Source organism: Accipiter gentilis, chromosome 33 (genome assembly GCF_929443795.1).
Source record: "Accipiter gentilis chromosome 33, bAccGen1.1, whole genome shotgun sequence".
Taxonomy (NCBI): Eukaryota; Metazoa; Chordata; class Aves; order Accipitriformes; family Accipitridae; genus Astur; species Astur gentilis.
The window spans coordinates 2,620,818-2,643,058 of NC_064912.1; the positions used below are offsets into that span (position 1 = coordinate 2,620,818).

Below are 22,241 nucleotides of genomic sequence, written 5' to 3' on the forward strand. Positions count from 1 at the left end.
ACTCCCAAGCCCCAGCATGGCCCAGGCTTGCCCGCCTGCTGGCTTACTCCATCATGAACAGGGAGAAGACAACACAAGCATCTTTTCCAGTTTTCTGGGGAACTTTTTTGTTAGGCAGATAACAAAATTGCTGAACTCGCATGGCACACATTGACTTGGGTGAGTCAGGCTTCTTGTATGTTAAACAAAGGTATTTTAGACTAATAAAAACAACTCTTAGGAATGTGTTGGTTCCAGTTAATGCATCTGGCAGCTTGAGTTCAGAAACCATAGCTTAATTTGTTATCTGTGTATATAGATAACAGAAATGCAAGTGACATTTAATCAGACTTGATAAGCCTATAAGTGATTATCATGACACACTCTAAATTATAGTTTCTGTAAAGATCCAGCCATGACGACACATGGGACACGTGAAGCAGGGCTGCTCACAACATTGCTGCAGTGCGGGCAGCTTCTCAGGATTAAGGAGGGTTTCAAGCCCTTGTGCCAATACCACAGCAAGGCACCTCTCCCACATCGGTGCTTGTGCAAAAGAGATAGAGCAGTCAGGCAAGTATTTTGTTTATGGAAAAGAGCCACCTATGTATTTAAATAAAGCTGTGGGCCGGGGGAACTGCTTCTTAGAACTTCACAACCCTGACATTACAGATGCAAACAAAAGCCACACAACTGATGATGCTCAAGCCCACAGTAGTATGTCTGTCTGATCCAAACCTGCCTGTATTTGCTCTCCAAGCTTAAAAAGAACTTTGACCATTACCAATTGAGGCAACATCACCAGACTGAGTGTGAGTGGCGACTGACACTCAGAAGAGCTCACAACACACAGAAAACAAGAACACCAGCAGTGCCTGCCTGGTCCCCACAGCCCCTACAAGAAGCTGCCTGGGGAGAGCAGAGGCTGTGTCCTGCAGGCCAGCACCCAGCATCTCCCAGCACCCACAGTGACGGAGCCAGGGATGCTGGGGGGGGGTGGTGATGCCTTTACTGCCCATGAGCATCTGAACCTGCCTCCACCACCTCTGGGGCCACAAGCTCCAGAAGCTTACTACCTGCTCACAGGAGTGCCACCTTCTAACTCTTCTGCACCTATTTTCTGCTATTTCATCAACTGCCTCCCAGTTCTACCACCAAAAGACACGGTGAGGTGCAACTGTGATCCCCCTGGACCTTATTCTCCTCCCCAGCCTGCCCACCCTCCCCTTGCAAGGCAGCTGCTGCAGACCCTTGGCCATTTTAATCATGTTTCCTGCTCCCTCTCCAGCCCCCTCATCCTTTTGGAAGATGAAGGCCAGAACTGCATACGCTGTTCAAGACAGGGCACATAGAGATCTTGAACAATACCAAGCAGAGGTCCTTGGTGTTACTCTGATACCCCCCTCCCGTGGCCCACTGTCTTGTTCACACCTGAGCTGTAATGGCACTGAGCCACCCGCATTGAGAACAGCCAACAGCAGCTCCAGCATCTCGCTCCTGGGTTGTAACTGCCTGTTTTCTCCATGTCTTTGTTTTGATGACTAGGCTAAAAACCCTACCTTATTAGGACAGTTGGGAAAAACCCCAAGCATTATGGCTCAAACCGTTTTAGATAAGCAAATCTTAGCAGTTCTGAAGTCACAGATTTGTTGGTTTTAGCTGAAGACTAATCTGGAAGAGTGGAGTAGTTAACACTGCGCTCCTATTAGCACAAAAGTTAACACTACTAAACTGCAAAGTTAAGCTAAAAACAGGCAGATATAAGCCACAGCCACAGTGAGGTTCCTGCTTTTTGGCCAGCAAGAAACGTTCAAAATAAAGGTTTTACTTAATGTGTGTGTTGATAGCTGGTTACAAACTCTTCTTGAAGAAAGAGCAGCTAGAAATACAAAGCATTGAAGAGTCAAAGAGGACAATGTGGTTTAAATAGCTGATTTAAATCCTGGTGGAAAGCAAGAGGTTTAAACTACTTGCAGTCAATCTACCTTAAGCTGAACACAGACACAAGCCTGCAGAACCAGAACCGATGGCAAGAACTGCTGAAGGGGCTCTGCTCACCCCCGTGCTGGGGACAAGGCACAGCCCAGACCAAAGGCAGAACAAGCTCCTGGCAGAAGTCCATTAGGGATTTTTCCTGGTAAGGGACCCAGAGAGGGAAGCAGACTGGGGAGGAGGAGGGAGGTCATCTGGCAACTCAACAACAGAACAAGAACTACTCATTGACCAACCACACTACCACATCTTCTTCTGTATTAAAGAGCTCTGCACACTGGCAGGGCATTTCACCTTCCAAAACCAACAAGATTTGCTGCCAACCAACACCCACCTCCAACAACCCCCTCCGACCAAGCCACTTCTGAGCGTGTGTGCCAGCACCACGCTGCACTGCTGGACCGGCTGTTAACAGCTTCCCCACTGTGTGGGGCGGAAAAAGAGCTTCCTTGCTTCGATGCAGTGAAATCAGTTCAGTAAGTGATTTCGAGCCTCAGCTAAGCCAACAGTGACAACTCCAAATTCAAATTAACACAAAGGCTTGGCAGCCACGCCAGGAGATTTTCCAGGAGGTGAAGGATTCCCCAGCTGTGAGTAGACCTGTTAAGCAGGCAGGAGGAAAAGGAAGCTCCAGGCCTTTTCTCCTTATCCTTATGGATGCTCCATGTCTCCACCACATAGCAGATGGATTCAGCAGAACAAAATATCCACTGTGCTTGTGTTAAGCATTGATCTCCGAAGGAAGTGAGGGCTGTGCTGGCCAGGCAACACCCTCCTTGTAACCCCTGAGCCTGCCAGAAGTTTTCCTTCATATCCTGGCAGAGACTGAGGCTGAATCAGCTTCCAAAAAGAAATTCTTTTGAGGGGTGAAATGAGGTTGGGAGATTTCTAGTGGCCACAGCAGTCAGGCACCCCAGAAGGAAGAGCCAGCAGAGCTCAGCTCCTGCAGTTGTAAGGTATCTCACACAGATGATGCTTCTAGTCTAGCCACAACCGGGGCCACGTCTTGCCCTTCACACCACAAGCTAGTTATTTGATGATACCATAGTGGGAGTGATTAGTCAGCATTTCAGTCCTGCTTTACTGTACACATACTCTGGAAGCAAATCCAAAGGAGACAAAGAAGAATCAGTGCTGACATATTCCTGATAAATAACCCCAAATACTCAAGGCAGGCCAGCAAGCAGGCTGCAGTTCCCACTGAGAACTTGTGCACCTGCAGTCTCGCATATGCTGCAATAAGCAAAGACAGATGCTTTTGCCTTGAAGTTGCTCCCTCCTTTCCTTGGAAAGGATTTAACGTGTGGTCTCAGTCTTCTGAGTAATAGGACAAGCGCCAAGGTAAGTCATGGGAAACTGAGCGAGAGTGAAGATCTGGTCTGCTTAACAGATGACTTCTACTCTCAGGCCCCCAAAGGGACCAACCACGTGGATTATGTGCAAAAAGAACCTAGAGAGATGCTAGAGACCTAGAGAACCCAGAGAGCTGTTAGAAAGACACCAAGAGACCTGGTCAGATAAGGAACAACATGCCAGAGACTTACCAAGACTCTGGTTGAACTGAGCATCTGGCTTGGCGTGTTTTGGCCGCTTAAGCAATCAACAGGGACAGACCAGCCCATCCAGGAAAAAGTCCACAAAACCAGTAAGCCCAGTCCAGATTCTGACTGGGTGACACAGCGTGCTTATTGCTGACTGGGCCTTGATTTTAGCCTGCAACATCAGATGAACTGCTAAGACAACCACCAGAGGAAGACCTTCACCAGGGAACTTCTTGCCATACTTTGACCTGATGACAGCAGCCAGCGCTGGCTGGAGACTGTTGTAAAAAGCAGAAGCTACCTGCAAGCAGTTCAAAACACATTTGCATTTCACTTACTAAAAAGTATTTTTATAGAAAGGCAAAGGTATAGCCTAAAAAGTGAGTATTGAGGCACTCAAACCAGAGCTTTGAAAGCAACTGCTCAGCACAGGGGTGGGTTGGGTACCCCCACCTCAGGCAAGCATTCCAACAACGAGGTTGTGGTGGGCAGAGAAAATACGTGGTTTCACGTGTACATCCTGGCTGGCTCCAGCTCCCGGCCCCTCCGCCGCTGACTGCTGGGCTCGGCAAGCTGGGTGCACACACAAGCCCCCTCAACATGAACGTGTAGTTGTCAGCAGGGAAAGACCATCCCACTACAAGGCTCAAAAGAAGCAGAGCTCCACTACAGCGGGATGAAATGAGAACAAACGCCTCGGGCGCCTGACACCTACGCAGCCCCTTCCTACAAACCCACAACTGTCCCATGCACTTCTGACCACCACCTCTTCCCAAACTATCAATAGGAATTTTTTCTCTCCTGAATGGAATATTACAGGAGACTAACAGGTTTAAGGACCTTGCCCTTGTCTCTTCTCTTGCCCTCCAGAAGAAATGGGAGCCTTCATGGTCAAATTTAAACACAGAGCGAGGCAGGAGCAGGCAAGGAAGTAGGATCCACACTAGACAAGCTGCAGCTTCAGCATCAGCTTCCAAAGGGCCAGTTTTTACCCAGTGCCTTTGAAGAAAGTCTATGGAAAGAAAGTAGCCACCCCTCCAGTGGGCAAGGACCCCAGGTGTGCTTGAGGGGAAGCAAGTAACTGCAGCTTTTCACCATCACTGTTAACTGGCCAGCAAGGTTTCCAAACATTTATGTAGCTGTTTAATCAGCTTTGCACGATCAAGCACAGTGCATGCAGATATCGTTCCCCGTGCATCTGTACATTCAGCTTGAACACGGACTCTGAAGTAGTACAAACAGAAAACAAAACTTCACTTTTAATCCAATGTGAGCTTTTTCTATCAGCCTCTGCTTTCCATTTTCGCCAGCTGGACCACTCCCCTTTGCCCGCACGTTCTGCTGCTTGGATCTCTGCCCAGCTTGGTGCAAGGCTCCACGCTATGTTAAACATGCCCAAAGCCAGACTTTATCTTCTGTTTGGCCTTAAAAAAGGCTGCTCAGACTAACTCTCCTCATCTGAAGTCTTTGGATTGTAGCAGAGTCTGTTTTACAAGGCCGTTTGCTGTGTCCAGCAGTACCAGGTTTGCCTACTTCATGCTGCCAGTAAGAAGGGTCGCAAGAAGGGAGAACAAAGGGACGGCAGGAGCAGACCCCTGCCAGCCAGCAGCCACAGCATGTGCCAGCACACTTTGTCTGCCAATTTACAGCTTGGGGAGTTTCAAGCAAAACAGAGAACCAAAAGTGTCCTAAAATCCAGTGGATCTTGGAGCTTTAAACATAGGAAACACATTTAATTGAGTAAGCAGGTCCAGACCAATTTTGGGTATACAGGGGCCCACAAGGCCTGCTTGACTGAGATCGGACATGAAAATCGAGGCACCTCTCACATAACTCTGACTACCTTCTTCTGTCTGCAAGAAGCCCCAATCTGCTCTGAACATCTTTTATCTTTGTGGGAAAAACAGTACTGTAAGTCACACAATCCCTGAACTCAAGCAGAGAGAAAGCTGAGTGCCACACTGGCATAACTGCCAAACAGAGGGGATTTTTAGCTAGCAATACTCTAAAGTGCAGGAGCAGGCTCACGCCAGATGCTCTCCTCTTTATGTTTAGCCAGATCTTTGGCCTGAAGTGGTACAGAGGAATTTAACAGAGCGAGCACATGCAATGTAAAAATCTCTCATGGTTACGCAAAGGTGGCTGCAGCATCTCTACCTGCATTTAACAGAAGGGTATGAGCCAACATACTCATTTGTTTGTAAAAACCCACCTTGTGTCTCAAGGCTAAACCCACACTTTCAAGGAAAAAAAAATTTTAAATACTAATTATAGAAGTCAGAGTAGTTGTATTTTTCGATCTTTGGGAAATGTGCAAAAGTGCTGGAACTGCTGAACCTCCTGCAGCCGAATACCGGAGCAGCTGTGCAACTTGCCAAAGACATAGCTGTCCCTATACAGCCATTCTCTTTAGATCACACAGTCACTAAATCAATGGGTTGCAACGTGATCAGCTGAAATGAATTGATCCCTGTTAATGCAGCATTTGTCTGGGCTAAGACCACATCTATCCCCCTGTGCTGGGTGCTGAGAAAGCATTGACATGCCGACAGTGTGAGCATAACTTAATGTTGCTTCATGCAATGTATTTCCCAGAACGCTACTGTGATCTGAAGCACTGCCGCACTGATCCTAGAGCCAGGAACACCCTTTCCAGCACTTCACTTCTGTGGCTTCATCAACGTAAACAAGCAGGCTGAGTGGAAGGCTGATAACTCAGCATTACACTGACTCCAGCAACATTTATAGGAACTGACTCGGTAATTTGTTAAAGGATCTGGCACTACAGAAAGCAGGCAGAACCTCAGAACAGGTTTCTATTCTGCTGCAATTACACCTAATTAACTAACCTTTAAAATACCCTCAAGGGGGCAGACCTCATTACAGGGAGAAGCAACGGTCAATTGTGAGTAAGCAGTGCAAGAGCTGCATTATTTATTTTGCAAGTGGCAGCACTTATCCAGGGCTGCTGTGAGCATGTTGCTCCCTGAGCCTTTTCAGGAGCTCCAGAGGAGATGAGCAGGCAGACTGTGTCTGGTCAAGTCTCTGTTTAAAGGTCCACCACAAGCAATACTCAGTGAAGACGCTTTCTGCAATATCCCTCCCACATCAGTTCACCTGTCCTTGCTGTCACTTCAGTCCCAGAGACTTCAGGAACTGCAGGGCCCTCTGCAATCAGTCTAGTACTTGAAACCAAGAATCAAGACATCTTTCTGAGAAGGAAACAAAGAAAAAGATTCAGCCTGGTTTATTCACATCTCTTCCTGCTACAGAAGAAATAATCAAATCTACTATTTAAGGAAAAAGAGGAATAAGCCTCCAGTGGTTCTCCATCAGCCTGCAAGTATTTAAAGAACTGGAACGAGAAATGGCTCACCCACAAATCAAGGGAGAGAAACTGCCCCAGCAGCTCAGCTGTTTCCTTGAAACAAACTGAGCAAGTTGCCCAATGGACACAAGCTCCCTTCCCTGCCTGCCCAGGAAGACTATATCCTCACCATGGAGCACATCCACTTGCCTAACAAATCCTCCTTCCTCCTATTTATCCAAGACAAAACCTGCTCGGCACGTCATCGGCTTTTGATGCATGTCACCTCCTTGGGGCAGTTTCTAGACCTATCTTGCACCCAGCCAGCTTTGGCCCTGAACCCCAAGGCACGATGCGACTTGCCAGCCTCCCCCAGGGTCAGCGGGCTCTTTCTGCAGGCACAGGAAATACCAGGGGAGAGAGATGCGAATACATCATGAACAGGAGAGAATTCCCTCCCCAGCAAACTATGACTTTCCCTTTTTGGAAGGGGAAGGAAGAAGTCTCCAAGTCAACCATAAACCAAGAACAAGCCCAAAGTTGATGCAGAGGAGACTTGCTCCTGCATTTCCCTCCCAAAGCCACTGAATGCCATCTGCATTGGGAGTATGCAAAGGAAAAGACTTTCCTTCCAACGCTCAAAATTCAACAGGAAGAAGAAAAGCCAGAAAATGTTTTGAAGAGCTGGCAGCCAAAAAAAGCCTGAGGACCCAGACCCTTCTTGCCCACCCTCACAAGAAACCAGAACAAATCAGTGCATCCAGCCAGACCCTCGGTGCATAGCACAGAGCTGAACTGCAGGATGTCTTCGCCAGCCCAGATTACCTATATTCAGCAGTTTTGGGGTTTTTACCTGCTGGTAGAAATTCCTCTGGTCTGTACTACGTAACAGGCATGAGTACAGGACCTTTTTGGAGTAACCCTACCAGCTCCAAGGCTTATCTGCAGGCAGCCTTAATACTTCTATATTCACCGCAGCTTCAGGAGCCTTGCTTTGTCCTATTTTTAAGTGTGTTCTCAAGCTTCAAGTATGACTGTTTCCAAATTGTCCATCAATTGTTGTCACTGAACCGTAAAAACATATTTAAAGAAAGAAACTTCAAGGATGGTTTGAAAACATTAACAGGAACATAAGTTAACCAAAATGTTTTTATCCAAATTTAATTGCGTTTGTCTCAAGTGTTCCAGATTTCCTGTCACTACCTAAGTGCTCAAAGGCTTCAGCAGCAACACTCTACTATAAACATATTCATTTGTTTAATGAAACTTGAAAAGTTTTCTTCCTCCACCCTCCAAAACATGCAAGGCTTTGTTTTTAGCTTTTGTTCCTCTAATGACAAGGGAAACCTGTTCTCACCCTTCCAAACACACAGCTCAGAGGCAGGAGACTGGATCAAAATAAAAAGTTTAGTGCTGGATTACTTCTTACATAAAATAGATGCATTAATGTAGCCTGGAGCCACCCTTGGGGGAAGAATCAAACACCACAACCCAAGTCACCCCAGACTCGAGGCGGGACCGTGGCAACCTGCCGCAGCACAAAACCGGGGCAGAAAACCTACGCAGGATTGCAGAGCTGACCTGAACAGACAAGAAGTAACTCAATAAAACATGCCAGGAGGTCACACACCGAGGACTAGGCATTTTAAGACACTGCACATTTTGCGGTGCCTGGTATCGTTTTATGTCAAGTCCCCTCCAACAAACCCAGGTATTTCTGTGATGGGGGCTGTTTGGTTACAGAACAGACTGTCTGGGCTTATAAATCCAGGACTGCAGCTTTTGCTTCTTCTGTTTCCTCCCAACCAGGTTAGAAAGCAGCACAAAAAATCCCATGGCATATCCCAGAATAAATCCTCTCACTAGCTCAGGACTTGCTTTTACTAACTTACCCTCTCCAAAATACGATTTACATGCTATAATCTCTAAAACAAGATCATAATAACCAGAAACAGGAGAAATCCATTACTGCCAACACACAAACAAGCAAGCCATGAAAGCAGGAGCCAGAGAGTTGCATCTCTCAACTTGCAAACCCTGGGAATCTGGTGAGCACAAGAAGCTTCTTGGGCTGCAGAGGTGAAGCCCAGGTGAGTGCAAGACACAAGCCTGTCCCCGACCAGGCAGCTAAATATTAGAGAGCCCAGCACAAGAGAACTAACTCGCCTTTCCCAGCCAGACTGAGCCTGCCACACTGTCAAAACTAAGTTTATCATTAATACAAACAAGTGTGATTCAGAGACCAGCAAAGCATAAAGACTGATTTCTTTTTTAGAACTGCTTCAAATTATTTCCCTCCTTTTGGCAACCCTTCACGCAGCCTTCAGAAAGGACTGTTTGTGCAAAGGCAAGTACACAAAGCAGATGTGCCGGAGCGGGGAAAAAAAAGCCCAGAACAGTTTCTAGGCTCAGAGGTAGATTCTCAGAAGAAGGGAAAAGAGGCTGAGATGCCATGCATAGCTTGGGAAGTCCAGGACTTCAGGATGGGATTGTAAGCACCAGGCATACAAGCCTCATCACAACAACCAAAAAACCCACCATGACAACGTTAATGCTTCTCCAGCACCCACCACATGCCTAGCACCTATCAGCTCCTCCAAGCAGAGGAGCAGCAAGAGGTCTGGATTCTCCTCCCCATGCTCCACCACGGCTTTGCAGGTCTCTGCCAGGCTGGCAGCCATCGCTCGCCCTTCACAGGGGATCTGCCTCTGCACTCTGGGCTTTCAGTCCTACTTCTCCCACCAGCATCCCTCCATCATCCGCTACATCTCTGCCACGCCAGCCATGCTGTCAGCCTGCAGCCATGATGCCACCCAGAGATGGATGCTCCACAAAGCCTGAAGAGATGCAGCACAAAGCCCAAGAGCGAGTTCCCTGTTGCACACCAAGGTCTCCGGCATCTCCCTCGGACTTTTCAGGGCAAGTAGCCTTCCACAAGCCTTGCTTCTGCTCTTTGCATCCTTCTGCCGTGCTCCTGCCAGCACAGTAGTCCCAGAGCTCCAAGTAGTCAGGAGAGGATTAGCTAGTTGTTGGGTTGATTTAGCAGACATAGGAAAAAAAATTCCACAACGATATCCAAATTTTACTTTTTTTCCCTCAGCTGTAGTCTCCTCATGCACACACAGTGAGCGGGGCAAAGAAGTGCCACAGCCCTGGAAAAAATAAGGAATGTGGCCATGCAAAAGGGAGGCAACAGATGCCTTTTAATCCCTCCACAGCCAAAGGCAGCAGCAAAAGCCACAAACTCCTGATCAGCTTTTAAAGCCAAAGTGGAACTGAACATTATTTTCCCATTAGAAGAGTTTCACTTTCAACACAGCTATACCTTCCCCAAGCAGAAGGGCCCCTCAAGCAGCCCCCCTTTTCATGCAGCATTTGCTCAGGACCACAGAACCACGAAGCAGCCACATGGATCCCGGTCCTGCGCCGTGCCCTGCGCCCCGCCACAGCAAATGCTCCCCATTTGTTTCCTGCCCTTGACAGCTTCTGTTCTCTGAAAACTGTTGGTTTGGGCTCCTTTTACCTCCTGCACATTTTGCTTGAGCCCAGATTCCTGTTGGACTCTGGCAAATGGATTTTCCACAGGGCTGTCGGCAGTCGGCTCCGCTGAGTCTTGCCAGATTACACAGCTCCCAGCACCAGGTCCTCTCCCTTCAGTTTTACTCCTTCTCAGGGGAGAGGAGTAAGCAGGAACAGCCCAGCAGTTTGCAAGCTGAAAACCCCTTCCAGAAACAGCAGTGACTCAAAACTCAAGTGTATTCTACCCTATTTCACCAAGGGATACTGTAACAGAGGGAACAGTAGCTCTTTTTTCTGAAAAACTACAATGTATTATTTAAAAAAAAAAAATATCAGGAGACTACCAGGCTGCTCACAACGTAACCTAACAGAGGGACATTCAGCCTGCAAACAAAGCCTGGCCACCAGCTGTACCCCAGCCTTGTAAACACGGAGGGCAGTGCTGCTCTTTCCGTACAGCACCACAGGACATCCCCAGAGCTGTCATTGTCCCATGCCAGGACCCCAGTGGCCTCTGCAGTGCTGGGGACACACCAGGATCCATGCAGGCAACACCAGAATTGGTGTCATTTAAGCAAGCACTCAAACTTGCATCAAATACCACTGCCACCCAAGTGCTTGCTTCAGCTTAATTAGTCACCTCAAATAAGACACACTCAGCAAGCAAATTCATCAGCTTGGTATCACTGGTATTTCCTTCTATTAAAAGGGGGGGTTTACTGTTACAATATGAGGAGCTGGCCAGGGAGAAGCAGTGCATGGAGCATTCTGAGCGCCAGGCAGCCTGAACCCCTTCTCCCAAGCAGCCTCCGCACGTCTCTGCTTTAAGAGCAGTTTTCTCCCTAGAGAGGGGAAAGACCCTGACCGAAACCAGGACTGAAGCAGGCATTGACCCTAGGATGTTCACAGCTGCAAGGAAGCCTCACTCCAGCAGCAGCAGAGCCCCATCCCAGACCCACAGCTGGGAGGTGAGGGGCTGGCAGTGCTCCTGCTGCGTGGCTGCTTGCCGGGGCTCTCGCTTCCTCACCTCCATTGAGAAAAACCCCAGCCCAGCCCCAAAACCACAACAGCAGCGTACTGCGGAAGCACCTACCACCACTTACGTGGCATTGATTTTCTTTGAGTTCTGCTTAAACTCGCTTTCAGCCTGCTCTTCCCTGGCGGAGCAAACACCATCCACTCGAGCTTGGCGGTAGCAGCAGTTTGGGAGGAAGCTGTCCCCAAGGTTGCCTTCAGTCATGTTTCCTCTTCTTACCTTCCCTCCTCCCCCCCAACCCACAAGGCCATTAATAACTTACTCTCTGACCTGTACCAACTCCAGCAGAGACTCTACAGACAAGGGGAAATCTCATCACGAATCAAGGTTTAGGAAGAAGAGACAATTTCTGTCCAACTCTGAGCAATGCAGAAAGCCCAAGCTGGCATTTGCGCTGCCCCATTACATCTTCAGGGCTATTCCTTGGGCTTCGATGCTTTGGGTTCCCAAAACCAGGGAAGCCAGGCACCACTGATACGAACTGTGGCCCCTCCACTACGCATACGGAGGATGAGCTCCCTTTGAGCCTCCAGGTATTCCAGTATCTTCCTGCTACTACACAGAAAGACACAAGGATATTAAGAAACAGTGATTTTTATGCCTTATGAAATCCGTGATGTCTCTCTCCCGCCGTGTTCAGATAAAGTCCTGTCTCTGCTGGGAAGCCTCAGACCTGGAGCTACAGCTCAGCAGCACCAGTGGCAAGCATCAGCCTTCAGCAGCATCCCACAGCATCGTCACACAACCCAGCCGCACGTGGACCTGCCTCCACCTGCGTCACCAGCGATGCACAGGCCATCACAGCCCTGCTGCCCCCAGCAACGCTACAGCTCAGCACGGACCTCCTCTAGGCAGAAGCATCCTCTTAAAGATCAATTTGAAAGGGGAACGAAAGATGCAATGCTTCTGAAGTGGAAAATGAAGGCTGAGAGGGGCTTTGGGTGGGAGGGGGGCGGTCTGCCGGACTTGAACAGCTAAAGCAGCATGACTGTCTCGCAGACTTGGTTTGACTAGTTCAGCAAACAGCTGTACTGCAGATGTCACAAAAAAGCACCGTCAGGAGAGCGGCTCCAGGCAGCTTAATGCAGCACCGAGAACATGCATTATAGTCCGACAGGAGGTGGAAATGCTTTTGGCATGTGGGAGCACAAGAGTCATTAAAAGTACAAAATGCAGAATTCCCCAAGGACAAATTCACTATCTGTGTCAGCAGGCACATTTCACAATGTGAACACAGTAGCAAGATCTCAAATCACTACCTAATCCTATTCATCCCCGTGAAAGCGCCTTCCTGCCAAACCACTGGCTCAAACCTGATGAGTCAGATGGCATTTTAAGCTTCAGGTTGTTGGAGCTCGCTTTCTGCCGCACCCCTAACTGGCACCATGCTCCTCTGACCGCAGCACGCCAGGTAAAACGTGCCACCAGAGAAGCACCGCTGCTTCTAAGCAGCTCACCAAAACTAGTCTGGCAGCATCGTACCCACATTTTCCACGGATGTTTGAATTTAAGCAAACAAGCAGAGGGGAAGGCTGGCGTTGCTCACTCCAGGCTCATGTGGGGCAACCAGTCCTATGCCCTACACCAGAAGCCCAAGCAGGATTTTGGGAGGATGGAGCCAGGCAGGAGGAATAGGGAAAAGCAAGCTGTGGTCCACCCCCATCCCATTGCCGGCTCTCACAGGGACCATACCAGCAGCTTTCTAGCGCTGGGAACCCGATGGTCCCAGGGCAGAGGGGAAGCTGAGGGTGGCCCAGCAGAAGCAGATCACCCTGCCCAAGCAGAGCTGTAGGCTGCGGCTAATGGGAAGTCATATGTTTTGCAAAATCAAAAGACAGAAAGAAAAAAAAAAAAGTCTGAGTTCAAAGCAAATCTCATCTGACAACAAGCGGCAAACAAAAGTCAAAACAAGAATAAAATTGAGGGAAATTATGTAGGCAATTGTTGTAATGACTATCAATTACTGGCTGTATTGAGTTACATAATGATATAAGCAACTCTGAAATGCTTTGAGAGCGTTCAGTTATAAGCAATACCAAGTCGAAATGACTCTGAAAGAGCCGAATCACCATGTTGTGGTGCAGTATCATATTCCAGTCAGTTAATTATGATGACCCCAATCCAGTTTTTATTAGTCATAGCCTTAGAAAATATCCTGCTCCTGAGAAAGGAGAAAGCATCTCATGAATCCACCTCTATCTTAGAGAGAGCTGCCCCACCATGTGTGGCAAACTTTAAGCAAAACTTTGGAAGGAGTTTTATTGCATCAAAAAAACCAAAAAAACCACACCCCAAGAAAAAGCCTTTCAAACATTTTTAACAAATAATTTTAAAAAAAAAAAATGGCAACACTGAAAACCTTTAGATGGGGTCCTTTTCCCCTGCTAGGGCTCCTGACCCAGCTTTGGCAGTGCTCACCCAGTACAAACTGGTATCACAGCTGGGGATTACTGGGTGCTGCATCTACACCCCACTTCCCTGGAGATCCTGCGTTTACCTCCTTGCCCACAGCATTTGCCAACTGTACAAAGGTGGAACTGATGCTTCTGAGAAGCAGCGCAGAGAATGTTTCTTTATTTGCAGAAATTATCTCAAATTCCAGAGGAACACATCTAACTTTTATCAAAATCTGTAATTAAAATAAATCAACACCCCACTTAGCAATAGCTGTATTCTCAGTCTGAAGGAGAAAGGAAGAATAAAAAGGTTTCTTAAATAAACTGGTAGCTGGGATAAAATTACCATCGCCACCCTCCTCACAGCCCATGCAGACAAACCATGCCTTTGAGTATTCACACTCCTGCCAGACTTGATCCAGCCCAGATAAGCCATCAATCTGATTATGGCCACAAACATAAGTATGAAACATATCATCAAAAAGATCTGTTTATGGTATGATACGCTCCTAACCCTTCCCAGCCACTCCGAGAATGGACGCCTTCAAGAAGCTTAAAGTCAAAACTTAGCAGGAGAAGCAAAAACCCAGAAGCACAGAAATAATCTCTTTATTGGAGTCTTTGGGACATTTACAATGAATAAACTTCTTTGCAAATTCCATTTTCAGCTAACCAGCAACCACCTCACCCAAAATACATTACATGAAATATGTTGGCTTGGAAGTGTTGTCGTCTCAGAGGGAGAAAGAAAAACTCCCATCTTCAAGCTCCCACAGAATACAGATGTGTTATTAATGATGATAAAACATCCTTTGAAAAGGGAGGCGGGCAGAGGCAGACTGAGCCCTGCAGTCTGCGCCCAGCCAAGCCAGCCTGCTATTTGAGGTGAGGAAGGGCTCACGCCTGAACCAGCAAAATGAACGGGAGCTTTGCCATGAATTTCTATGGTGAAAAACTGGGCCCTTGGTCAAAGCAAGCAAAATATTTCAGATTCATTCCTCTTCCAAAATACACATGTGTGTCCACAGGCATGCTCAAACCTATTATACACCCACAGTATCACCCTCGCTGCCATCCCAGCTCCACTCTCAATAGCAGACTCCAAAGTTAAACAGCAATTAAAGCCTCCAAAAGGTACAGCAGCAGCAACACGGAGGCAATTTAAGCTTCACTCACATTTACATGGCCTGCGAACCCATGCAAGATAATTTTAGAAATCTCTTTATAAGCAAAGCCTGTATTTCCTCTGCTCAAAGGGTGTAAGAGCTCTCAAAAAAATAAAAAAAAAAGTAATTGAGGTTTCCTCACAACAGTGATCCAAACTATTAGATTTCAGAGGGAAGCAGGAAAAGACTAAGGGGAATAGGGAGGACGTCCAAGATCAGATGCAATGTCAGCAACTCCAAGACAGGACTATGCTGGAGGTAAGAAGCATTTGATCCAGGGTCTGTGTGCAATTCCCAAGGGATCCAGAGGTGAGCAGGAAAAGCAAGCCTGGATTCACCGGGGGCAGGGAGACACGAGAGAACATGACACTAAAAAGCTGTAGTTTGACACTATCCAGACTTCATTCCAGAAAGTAATTGCCAAATCTTGTGGATTGTTCTATTTAAAAACAAAAATAAACCCCATGGTTCTCTGCAGCCACTGTCTGGAGTGACATCTGCTACCCCCAAAATGCAATTTCTTCTGCAGCACTCAGCTCAGGCTAGGCACCTCATTACAAGAAGCTGAAAAGGTGGTGGGAGGTCAGAAAAGCACAACAAACCTCATAAAAAGCTTCAGAAACCATCATGCAAGGCAAAGTTTAAAGCTCAATATGGAGAGCTCAGCTGAGGATTAGCTGATGTGGGGGCAGAGGAAGGCTGGTAGTCAACCACAGATACTTGAAGGATGTAAGTGTTAAAGAAAGTGAAACAGCACATTGAAATGAAGCTTGAACTGATCATCAGGAGAAAAAAAAAAAGCTGAAGATCTCTGTCAGAGCACAGTGGGCAGAGATGCCATAGAGCTTGGAGCGTTTGAAAATAGGTTAGACAAACTCTGGGGCTTCTCCTAATTGAGCAGAAGCAGCAAGATCATGTGGTGCAAGAGGCTCTTCCACCTCCAACTGTCTTCTAGATCAAAACAAAAAAAGGAAAAAAAACCCTCCGAGATGCCAGCAGGATAGCTTCTCCTCATGCCTTACAAACACTCGGTTCTCCTCCACCCCGACGCGACCCTGCATTTCTAGCTAGTAACAAATGTAGTGAGAAAAGGCTTGGCCTTTGTCACCACAATCGGACAGACACAGTGCAACTGTACAAGCAGCAAGACAAATTATGTATTTGCTGTCTTAAAAATATTGCACAATGGGCTTAGATTTTGTATAACCGACAGAACTGCAAGACACAACCCTTCTCGCTTTACAGGGTGACATAAAAGTTGTCAAGTGTGCCTCTAGCTCCCAACTCGCTGTCTAAACCAACCTTACTCTAGCCTTTGGTACCAGCCAGTGGGAGCCCCTTCTGCTGCTACAGCATGCACAGCAGCTCCGAGGGAGCATCAGATCCCTGGTGAAGTGTAGTGATAAAGGAGAGAGAAAGGAGACAATAAAAATACACCACTGTTATAAACCGTCTCACATACTACTAGTGAGTGGTCCAGAGGTTTTGAATGAAAAGTCGAGTCGCCCTCAAGACCTCTCTGCCCTGCATCTTGTTTACAAGTCCACGGAGCATATAACAGTCCTAGCAGGCTTTTCAAGTGGCACAACAGTGCGTGTTTGACAAACATCCACCCATTACAGATTGCTGGAGGAGCGTCACGTGGCTGTATCTTCTCTGCTCAAGGCTACCCCTATCTAGGGAGTATCATCCCCAGCTGATGGGACCTCAGCATCATCCTTCCCATACATCTTTTAACATGAAGGTACTGGCAATAGCCTCAATCTCTATCAACTGTTATAATTTCAGAGAAGAACAAACTGTCTTTAGATTTCCATGCCTTGATCTCTTCTAGTTCATACCAGCACTTCACTGCCAATACTACAACCATGAAGCTCTTTTTAAGGCAGTCTTTTGACAAACAAAGCTACTTAAGCAAAAAACTAAGCCAACACCTTCCCAATTTTTCTACCCATGGTTTTCACCATGCAGAGAAAAAAAAAAATATCCTAACACATTCACGAACATGTCATTTTTATGGAATAAATGCCAGTTGGTCTCTTTTCTTTGACATTTAACTAATAATCATTTCAGCCAAATAATCTGACAGCACTGAGCTCAGTAGCCCATAAATGCCTCTGGTGTTTTACTGAACGGCTAAAGACAACACTTGCTGCTCTCCAGCTCCCCTGTACATGTGGTTATATACACACACACACACACTTCCCTTAACCTTTCAACCCTCTCTGAACCCTCAGATGAATCAGCTGGCTGCAATGACTTACTGTGCTTAAATTTAGCTGTTTGTCCCCCCACCACCACCCCAGGCATATCTTCCACGCATCCACCCATGTGGGCAGAAGCCAGGAGGAAGGAGGGGGAGAAGAAAAGGAAGCAAGTACATCCTCCTCTTGCTAGGCAAGAGAGTAAGAGGACTGGAATTTGAGGACTGGAATTTATTTGCTCCTCATTAACTCCCTGCCGACTGCTACCCGACACCTTCATGACCCATCACATCCTGGAATCTCTCTTGCAAGCTTCCCAGTTCCAGTTGTAGTACAACCTTCGTTTACATATTGAAGTTTCCTTTTAGTCATCTTAACACCATTTTACCCACCTGGTGATGTTCCTATCCTTTTAACTTTCACCTGAGCTGGATTTCTGTTTTTCAAAAGACCCCTTTTTGGCCCAAGTTACATCTGCTTAAAACAAAATAGGTCAAGAAGCTTCCCCAGAACTCTTCCCTTTATTACTCTGCACATCTGCTGGGAGCTTACAGACCCCATCACCAACCCCTTCTCCTTCACACTCAGCGTGCCCGCTTGCTTTTCTAAGCTGCGGGCTCGTTATAAGTCCTCTTGCACACAGAGGCATCACAAACACTACTACTTCTGTTCTGGGTTGTTTCTGCAAAAGGTACCAGGCTGCGTTCCCTGGAGTGCCCATTACCTACTGGCTGAGCCATTGTCACATCAACCTCACCAGGGTGTTCAGCGCTTGCTGTACCAAGTGACAGTTGTTCTGCACGCCAAGAGCGAGCTATACAAGTATCTTGCTGAAGACAGATGTATCTAAAAAGCATCATGAATTTCAGCATGGACAGCATTACTAGTAGGCTGTGCTCAGCGGGAAGGAACAAGCGACTTTAAAGGGACAGCCAAGGCAAGAAGCCTGCAGACTTCTAAGCTGCATCCATACAAACAGACAGCTTTTAGTAGCACAAAACCTCCCCGGATGTCCTGCTTCAATTTAAGAGAGACCTTAACAGTTTGCAACCACTCCTCAGGCAAAGATCTCAAAGCACTTCAACAGGCTTATTGTCACACCTTTGAAGCTCTGGCACAATTCCCATGTCAGAATCAAGGCACAAGGTGCTGCACAGGGCCGGAGCAGCAGGTCTGGGCTGAGCCACACACGCTGCTGGCACAAACAAATGCCGGACCCGCCTGCCACGTCCCCTGCCACACACGGACAGTCTGCCTGCCCTTATTTCCCATGTACTTGGGCTGCTCCATACCAAATGCGCAGAGGCACGCTAAGGTGAAAAGTCCCCTGGTAAGCTCCCACCGTGCCCCGAAGCGATGGCCATCACATACAGGGTCCGTGAGCCTCCACAGAGCGACTCGCACGCTGATGCGAACAGGCCGTCTGCTTCTGCTTTCTCTGCCAGCAACAGCAACGGGGGGGGATGCACAGTGGCACAAAGCACCCGGACCACAGCAGGAAGATGAAAGTCTGAGGCTTTATGCCGAATAAAGCTTCTCTCACTCGGCGGCTGCAGGAGCACGTTGCCGAGATGATCTTGTGACTCCCTCCCGATGCCATGACGCTACCTGGTTAATCACTCAATGAGGCACTAAGCAATTCCGCCTGCATGCACAGTGCCCCTTACCAGCAACCATCTGACAAAGAAGTTGCGCATCTCCACTTTACAGGGGTATTTTCTAAAAGAAATGCCTCTATTTTATCTTTAAGAGGTGCTTTTACCATGAGGACAGAGATAAAAAAACCCTCCTCCACCAAAACACTCCTTCACTCACGATGATTTGCTTTGTCATGCCACTTTAATACATGCAGAGCAGCTACAGCTAGAGAATTAAAGCAGATTTCCTGGGTAAGCACATAGAAACTTCCTAACAATACCTACACACCTTAAAAATTAAATCTTTTTTCTTGTAGCAATGCCAGCACAGGCAATGTACAAAACGTCAACAAATTAATTTCCATCCCCTGCTAGAGCTCTCTCCATTTTGGGTCATACCAGGCAGCTTCAAATTACATCGCATCTGATCTGCTGCAAGGAAACACGAGCTCACCATGGTACAAAGCAATGGAAAGGAGGAAAAAAAAAAAAAAGGGCATTCAGGATTGTCAAACCCGTGCTGAGTGAAGTACTCCATCCTCGGCGCAGTGCCAGCAAGCCCACGCAGGGACCCTCAGCAGCGAGTGGGGCAAGGAGCAGCTTGAGATCCCGGGATCTCACTGCTGGTTCCTTATGCACGGGAGCTGTTCGGACAAACCTCAACGTGTTATTGATGGAGAACAAAGAGAGGGGATGCGGGCTTCCAGCGGCACTGCCGAGATGCTCTGTTCCCAGCGGATCGGGACCCGGGAAAGGCGAGCTCCAGCCTCACCGGGCTCCGTCCGTACCTCCTGCATCCATTTAAGCCCACGCACGCCCTTCACCCGGGACGACCCGGAGGCCGGTGATGCAGACGCTGCCCTCGCTCACATTAAAGGCTCTTCCAAGGGCTGCGGACGACGACGACACCAGCCGCCTTCGCTCGTCACCCCTCCAGCAGACAGGGGACCACCGAAGGCCCAGCACGGAGGCTCCCCACCGGGTTACACCAACTGCGGCGCTGAGCCGTCGCCTCGCCTCACGCCTCGCCTCACGCCCGGGCCCGGCGGGTCCTTCCCTGAGGCGGCACCCGGGGCACGCAGCCCCACGGAGGACACCAGTGGCGGGCAGGCGTGCCAGGGGAGGCCCCGGCCCGGCAGGGCCCCGGGGGGCCGGGCAGGGCCCAGGCCCGGGGGCAGGCCCCGGTGCTCGGGGGAGCCGCCGGCCTCACCTGCTCGGCGCCGTAGGCCGTGGCGAACTGGACGAACTCCTCCACACGCACGAAGCCGTCGCCGTCGCGGTCCAGGGCGTCGAAGACGGGGCGAAGGCGCGGTTCCTCCTCCGGCCGGGCCGGGGGCTCGGCGGGGCCCCCCAGGGCCGGGCAGTCCCTCCGCTCCGGCGGGGACCACGGCGGCGGCCCCGGGGCGGGCTCGGCGGCCTCAGGTGCCCATAGGCCCGGCTCCGGCTCCGGCCCCGTCCCGTCCCGCCGCGGTCCCCGGGGGAGCGGGGGCCCGGGCACGGCCGCCGGCGGATGCGGCTCCATTTTCACCGGCGGCGCTCAGCGCCCGCGGCCGCCGCCGCCCGCCCCGCCGCTGCCCGGCGGCCATGCCCCGCGGCCATCGCCCCCCTCACATCGCGGCCGCCCGGCGGGGCGGTGCCGTCCCTGTGCCGGTAACCGGTGCGGCGATGCCGGTGCCGGTGCGGTCCCAACGGTAGCTCCGCCCGCTCCCGGCCACACGGCTTTGTGCGAGGCGGCGCCGGCCCCGCCCGCCCGCCGCGCCGCCACCGGGGGCGGCCCTGCCGACCCGACCCGCCCGCCCGTCAGCGGCGGCTCCGAGCGCCGGGGCGGGGGACGCGGTTCACCCACCGCGGTCGGCGGGGCGGGAAGGCGGGGGGGGAAAGTGGGAGCGGAAAGGAAGACGGCGGCGCCGAGAAACAAGCCCGCCCGCGCCGCCGCTCCGAGGCAGCCCGCGGCGAACCGCCAGATCCAACCCGGTAGCCGCCGCAGTAGCCGGGGCGGTGACGTCACTCGTCTGCCAGTGCGGCCCCACCTCGACGCGGCGCGAGGCCGAGCGGAGGCCCCGCCCCTTTCCCCGCCCCGGCTCGTGCGCGGCGCCGGGCGGGGCGGGGCGGGGCGGGGAAGGGCCACGCGGCGCGCGAGCACGTGCCGCCCGCGCCCCCCTCCGGGGCTGAGGTGAGGGGGGGGGGGGGGCGTCACCGTGCACCGGGGTCTGCACACCCCCTCCGGCGGGGCGGGGCCGGTAACCACGCGCCAGGGCCCTGCACCCCACCGAGGGGTCACCCTGCCCCGGGGGATCACGGTAAACCGGGTCTCATGCACCCCACCGGGGAGGGGGGGGGGGGGGGGGTGTGTGTGTCACCGTGCACCAGGCCCTGCGCCCCCCGTCAGGGCCCGCGTGTCCCGTCCCCCCGCCAGCGTCTGCCGCGTGGAAACAGGCACCGTGACACAAGGAAAGAGCAGGCCGAGGGTTTCGGTTGTCGGTCGCCGGCGAGGGTCCGCGGTGCACGGACCCCCCGAACAAGCTCAGGGGCTCACAGCCCGCAGGCTCTGTGCCCCGGTAATTTCTGCACGCACATGCACACGCTGGTGGGACCCCGTCAGTGTTTGCGCCTCCATCTCCTGTTGCGGGTATAATTAGCAGCAAACTCGATGAGCAAGTTTGAGGGGCCTGCCCAGGGCCCCTCGTTGCCAGGCCACCCAGGCGATGGCTGCCTCTGACATCTCAGGACGAGCCTGGTTGGGGCACGGTGTGTCCCCCAGCACGGTTTTCCCAAAGCTGGAGACCCCCAGCACGTTCGGCCCCAAAAGCCGGAGTTCAGCAGCTCACAGGGGCGGGAGGGGGCTCCCTTGTCAGTCCCACAGGAGGAAAGCCCAGGGCTGCACTGCCTGACCCCCCCGGCAACAACTGCCTGAACCGTCCCCTATAAAATCCCCTCGGCATTATAATCCCCCCAGTTCCCAGACAGCTCAAGCGAGCAGGTTTCCTGCCTGCGCTCGCTGCTGCCCGGGCATCGGATAATGCACCTGCAGGGCTGGAGGGACAAGCCTGACGCTGTGAGCTGCGGCTTTGCACCCCTCCGTGGGTTTCTGCAGCTCCAGGACACGATGGAGGTCGGGCTCAGAGCTCCTTCCCTGGTGACGGAGGCGCACGGCCAGGCCACCGCCCTGCAGTATTCTCCCTTCCCTCGGTGGCCATGGAGCCAGGAGAGCCCCGAGCCCCTGTGCGGGAGCTCTCCCTCCTTCTGACGCCCCCAGGCTCTGCTCAGGCTGTGACCACCATGGAGGTTTCCACGCACGGGCAGGCAATGCAGGCAGCTCTGCCTGGCTCCATCCTCACCGTGTGGGGTGGCACCCACACCAGCTCGGCCAGTAGCCCAGCTCAGCACCGAGCCCGTGGCACAGCCTGGGCTTGGCAGCAGCTCCAGGGCTGCCTCTCCTGCAGCACCTCTCTCCTCTCCTTTGT

At 50.7% G+C, this 22,241-nt stretch overlaps 1 protein-coding gene across 3 annotated transcripts in view; it reads right to left on the reverse strand.

Annotated features, from left to right (window-relative positions):
* Positions 1–20,602, reverse strand: part of RAB11FIP3 (RAB11 family interacting protein 3) — an 80,482-nt gene extending 59,880 nt beyond the window's left edge. For 2 of the 3 annotated variants that reach the window (XM_049791827.1, XM_049791826.1), the window contains exon 1: positions 19,988–20,602. In XM_049791827.1, the coding sequence (XP_049647784.1) occupies positions 19,988–20,299 (312 nt within the window). In that variant the 5' untranslated portion in view covers positions 20,300–20,602. Of the gene's footprint in view, positions 1–10,342; positions 10,419–19,987 lie in introns of those variants that run through there. The other variant, XM_049791830.1, reaches the window with a different exon arrangement.
* Positions 20,603–22,241: the final 1,639 nt, after the last annotated feature.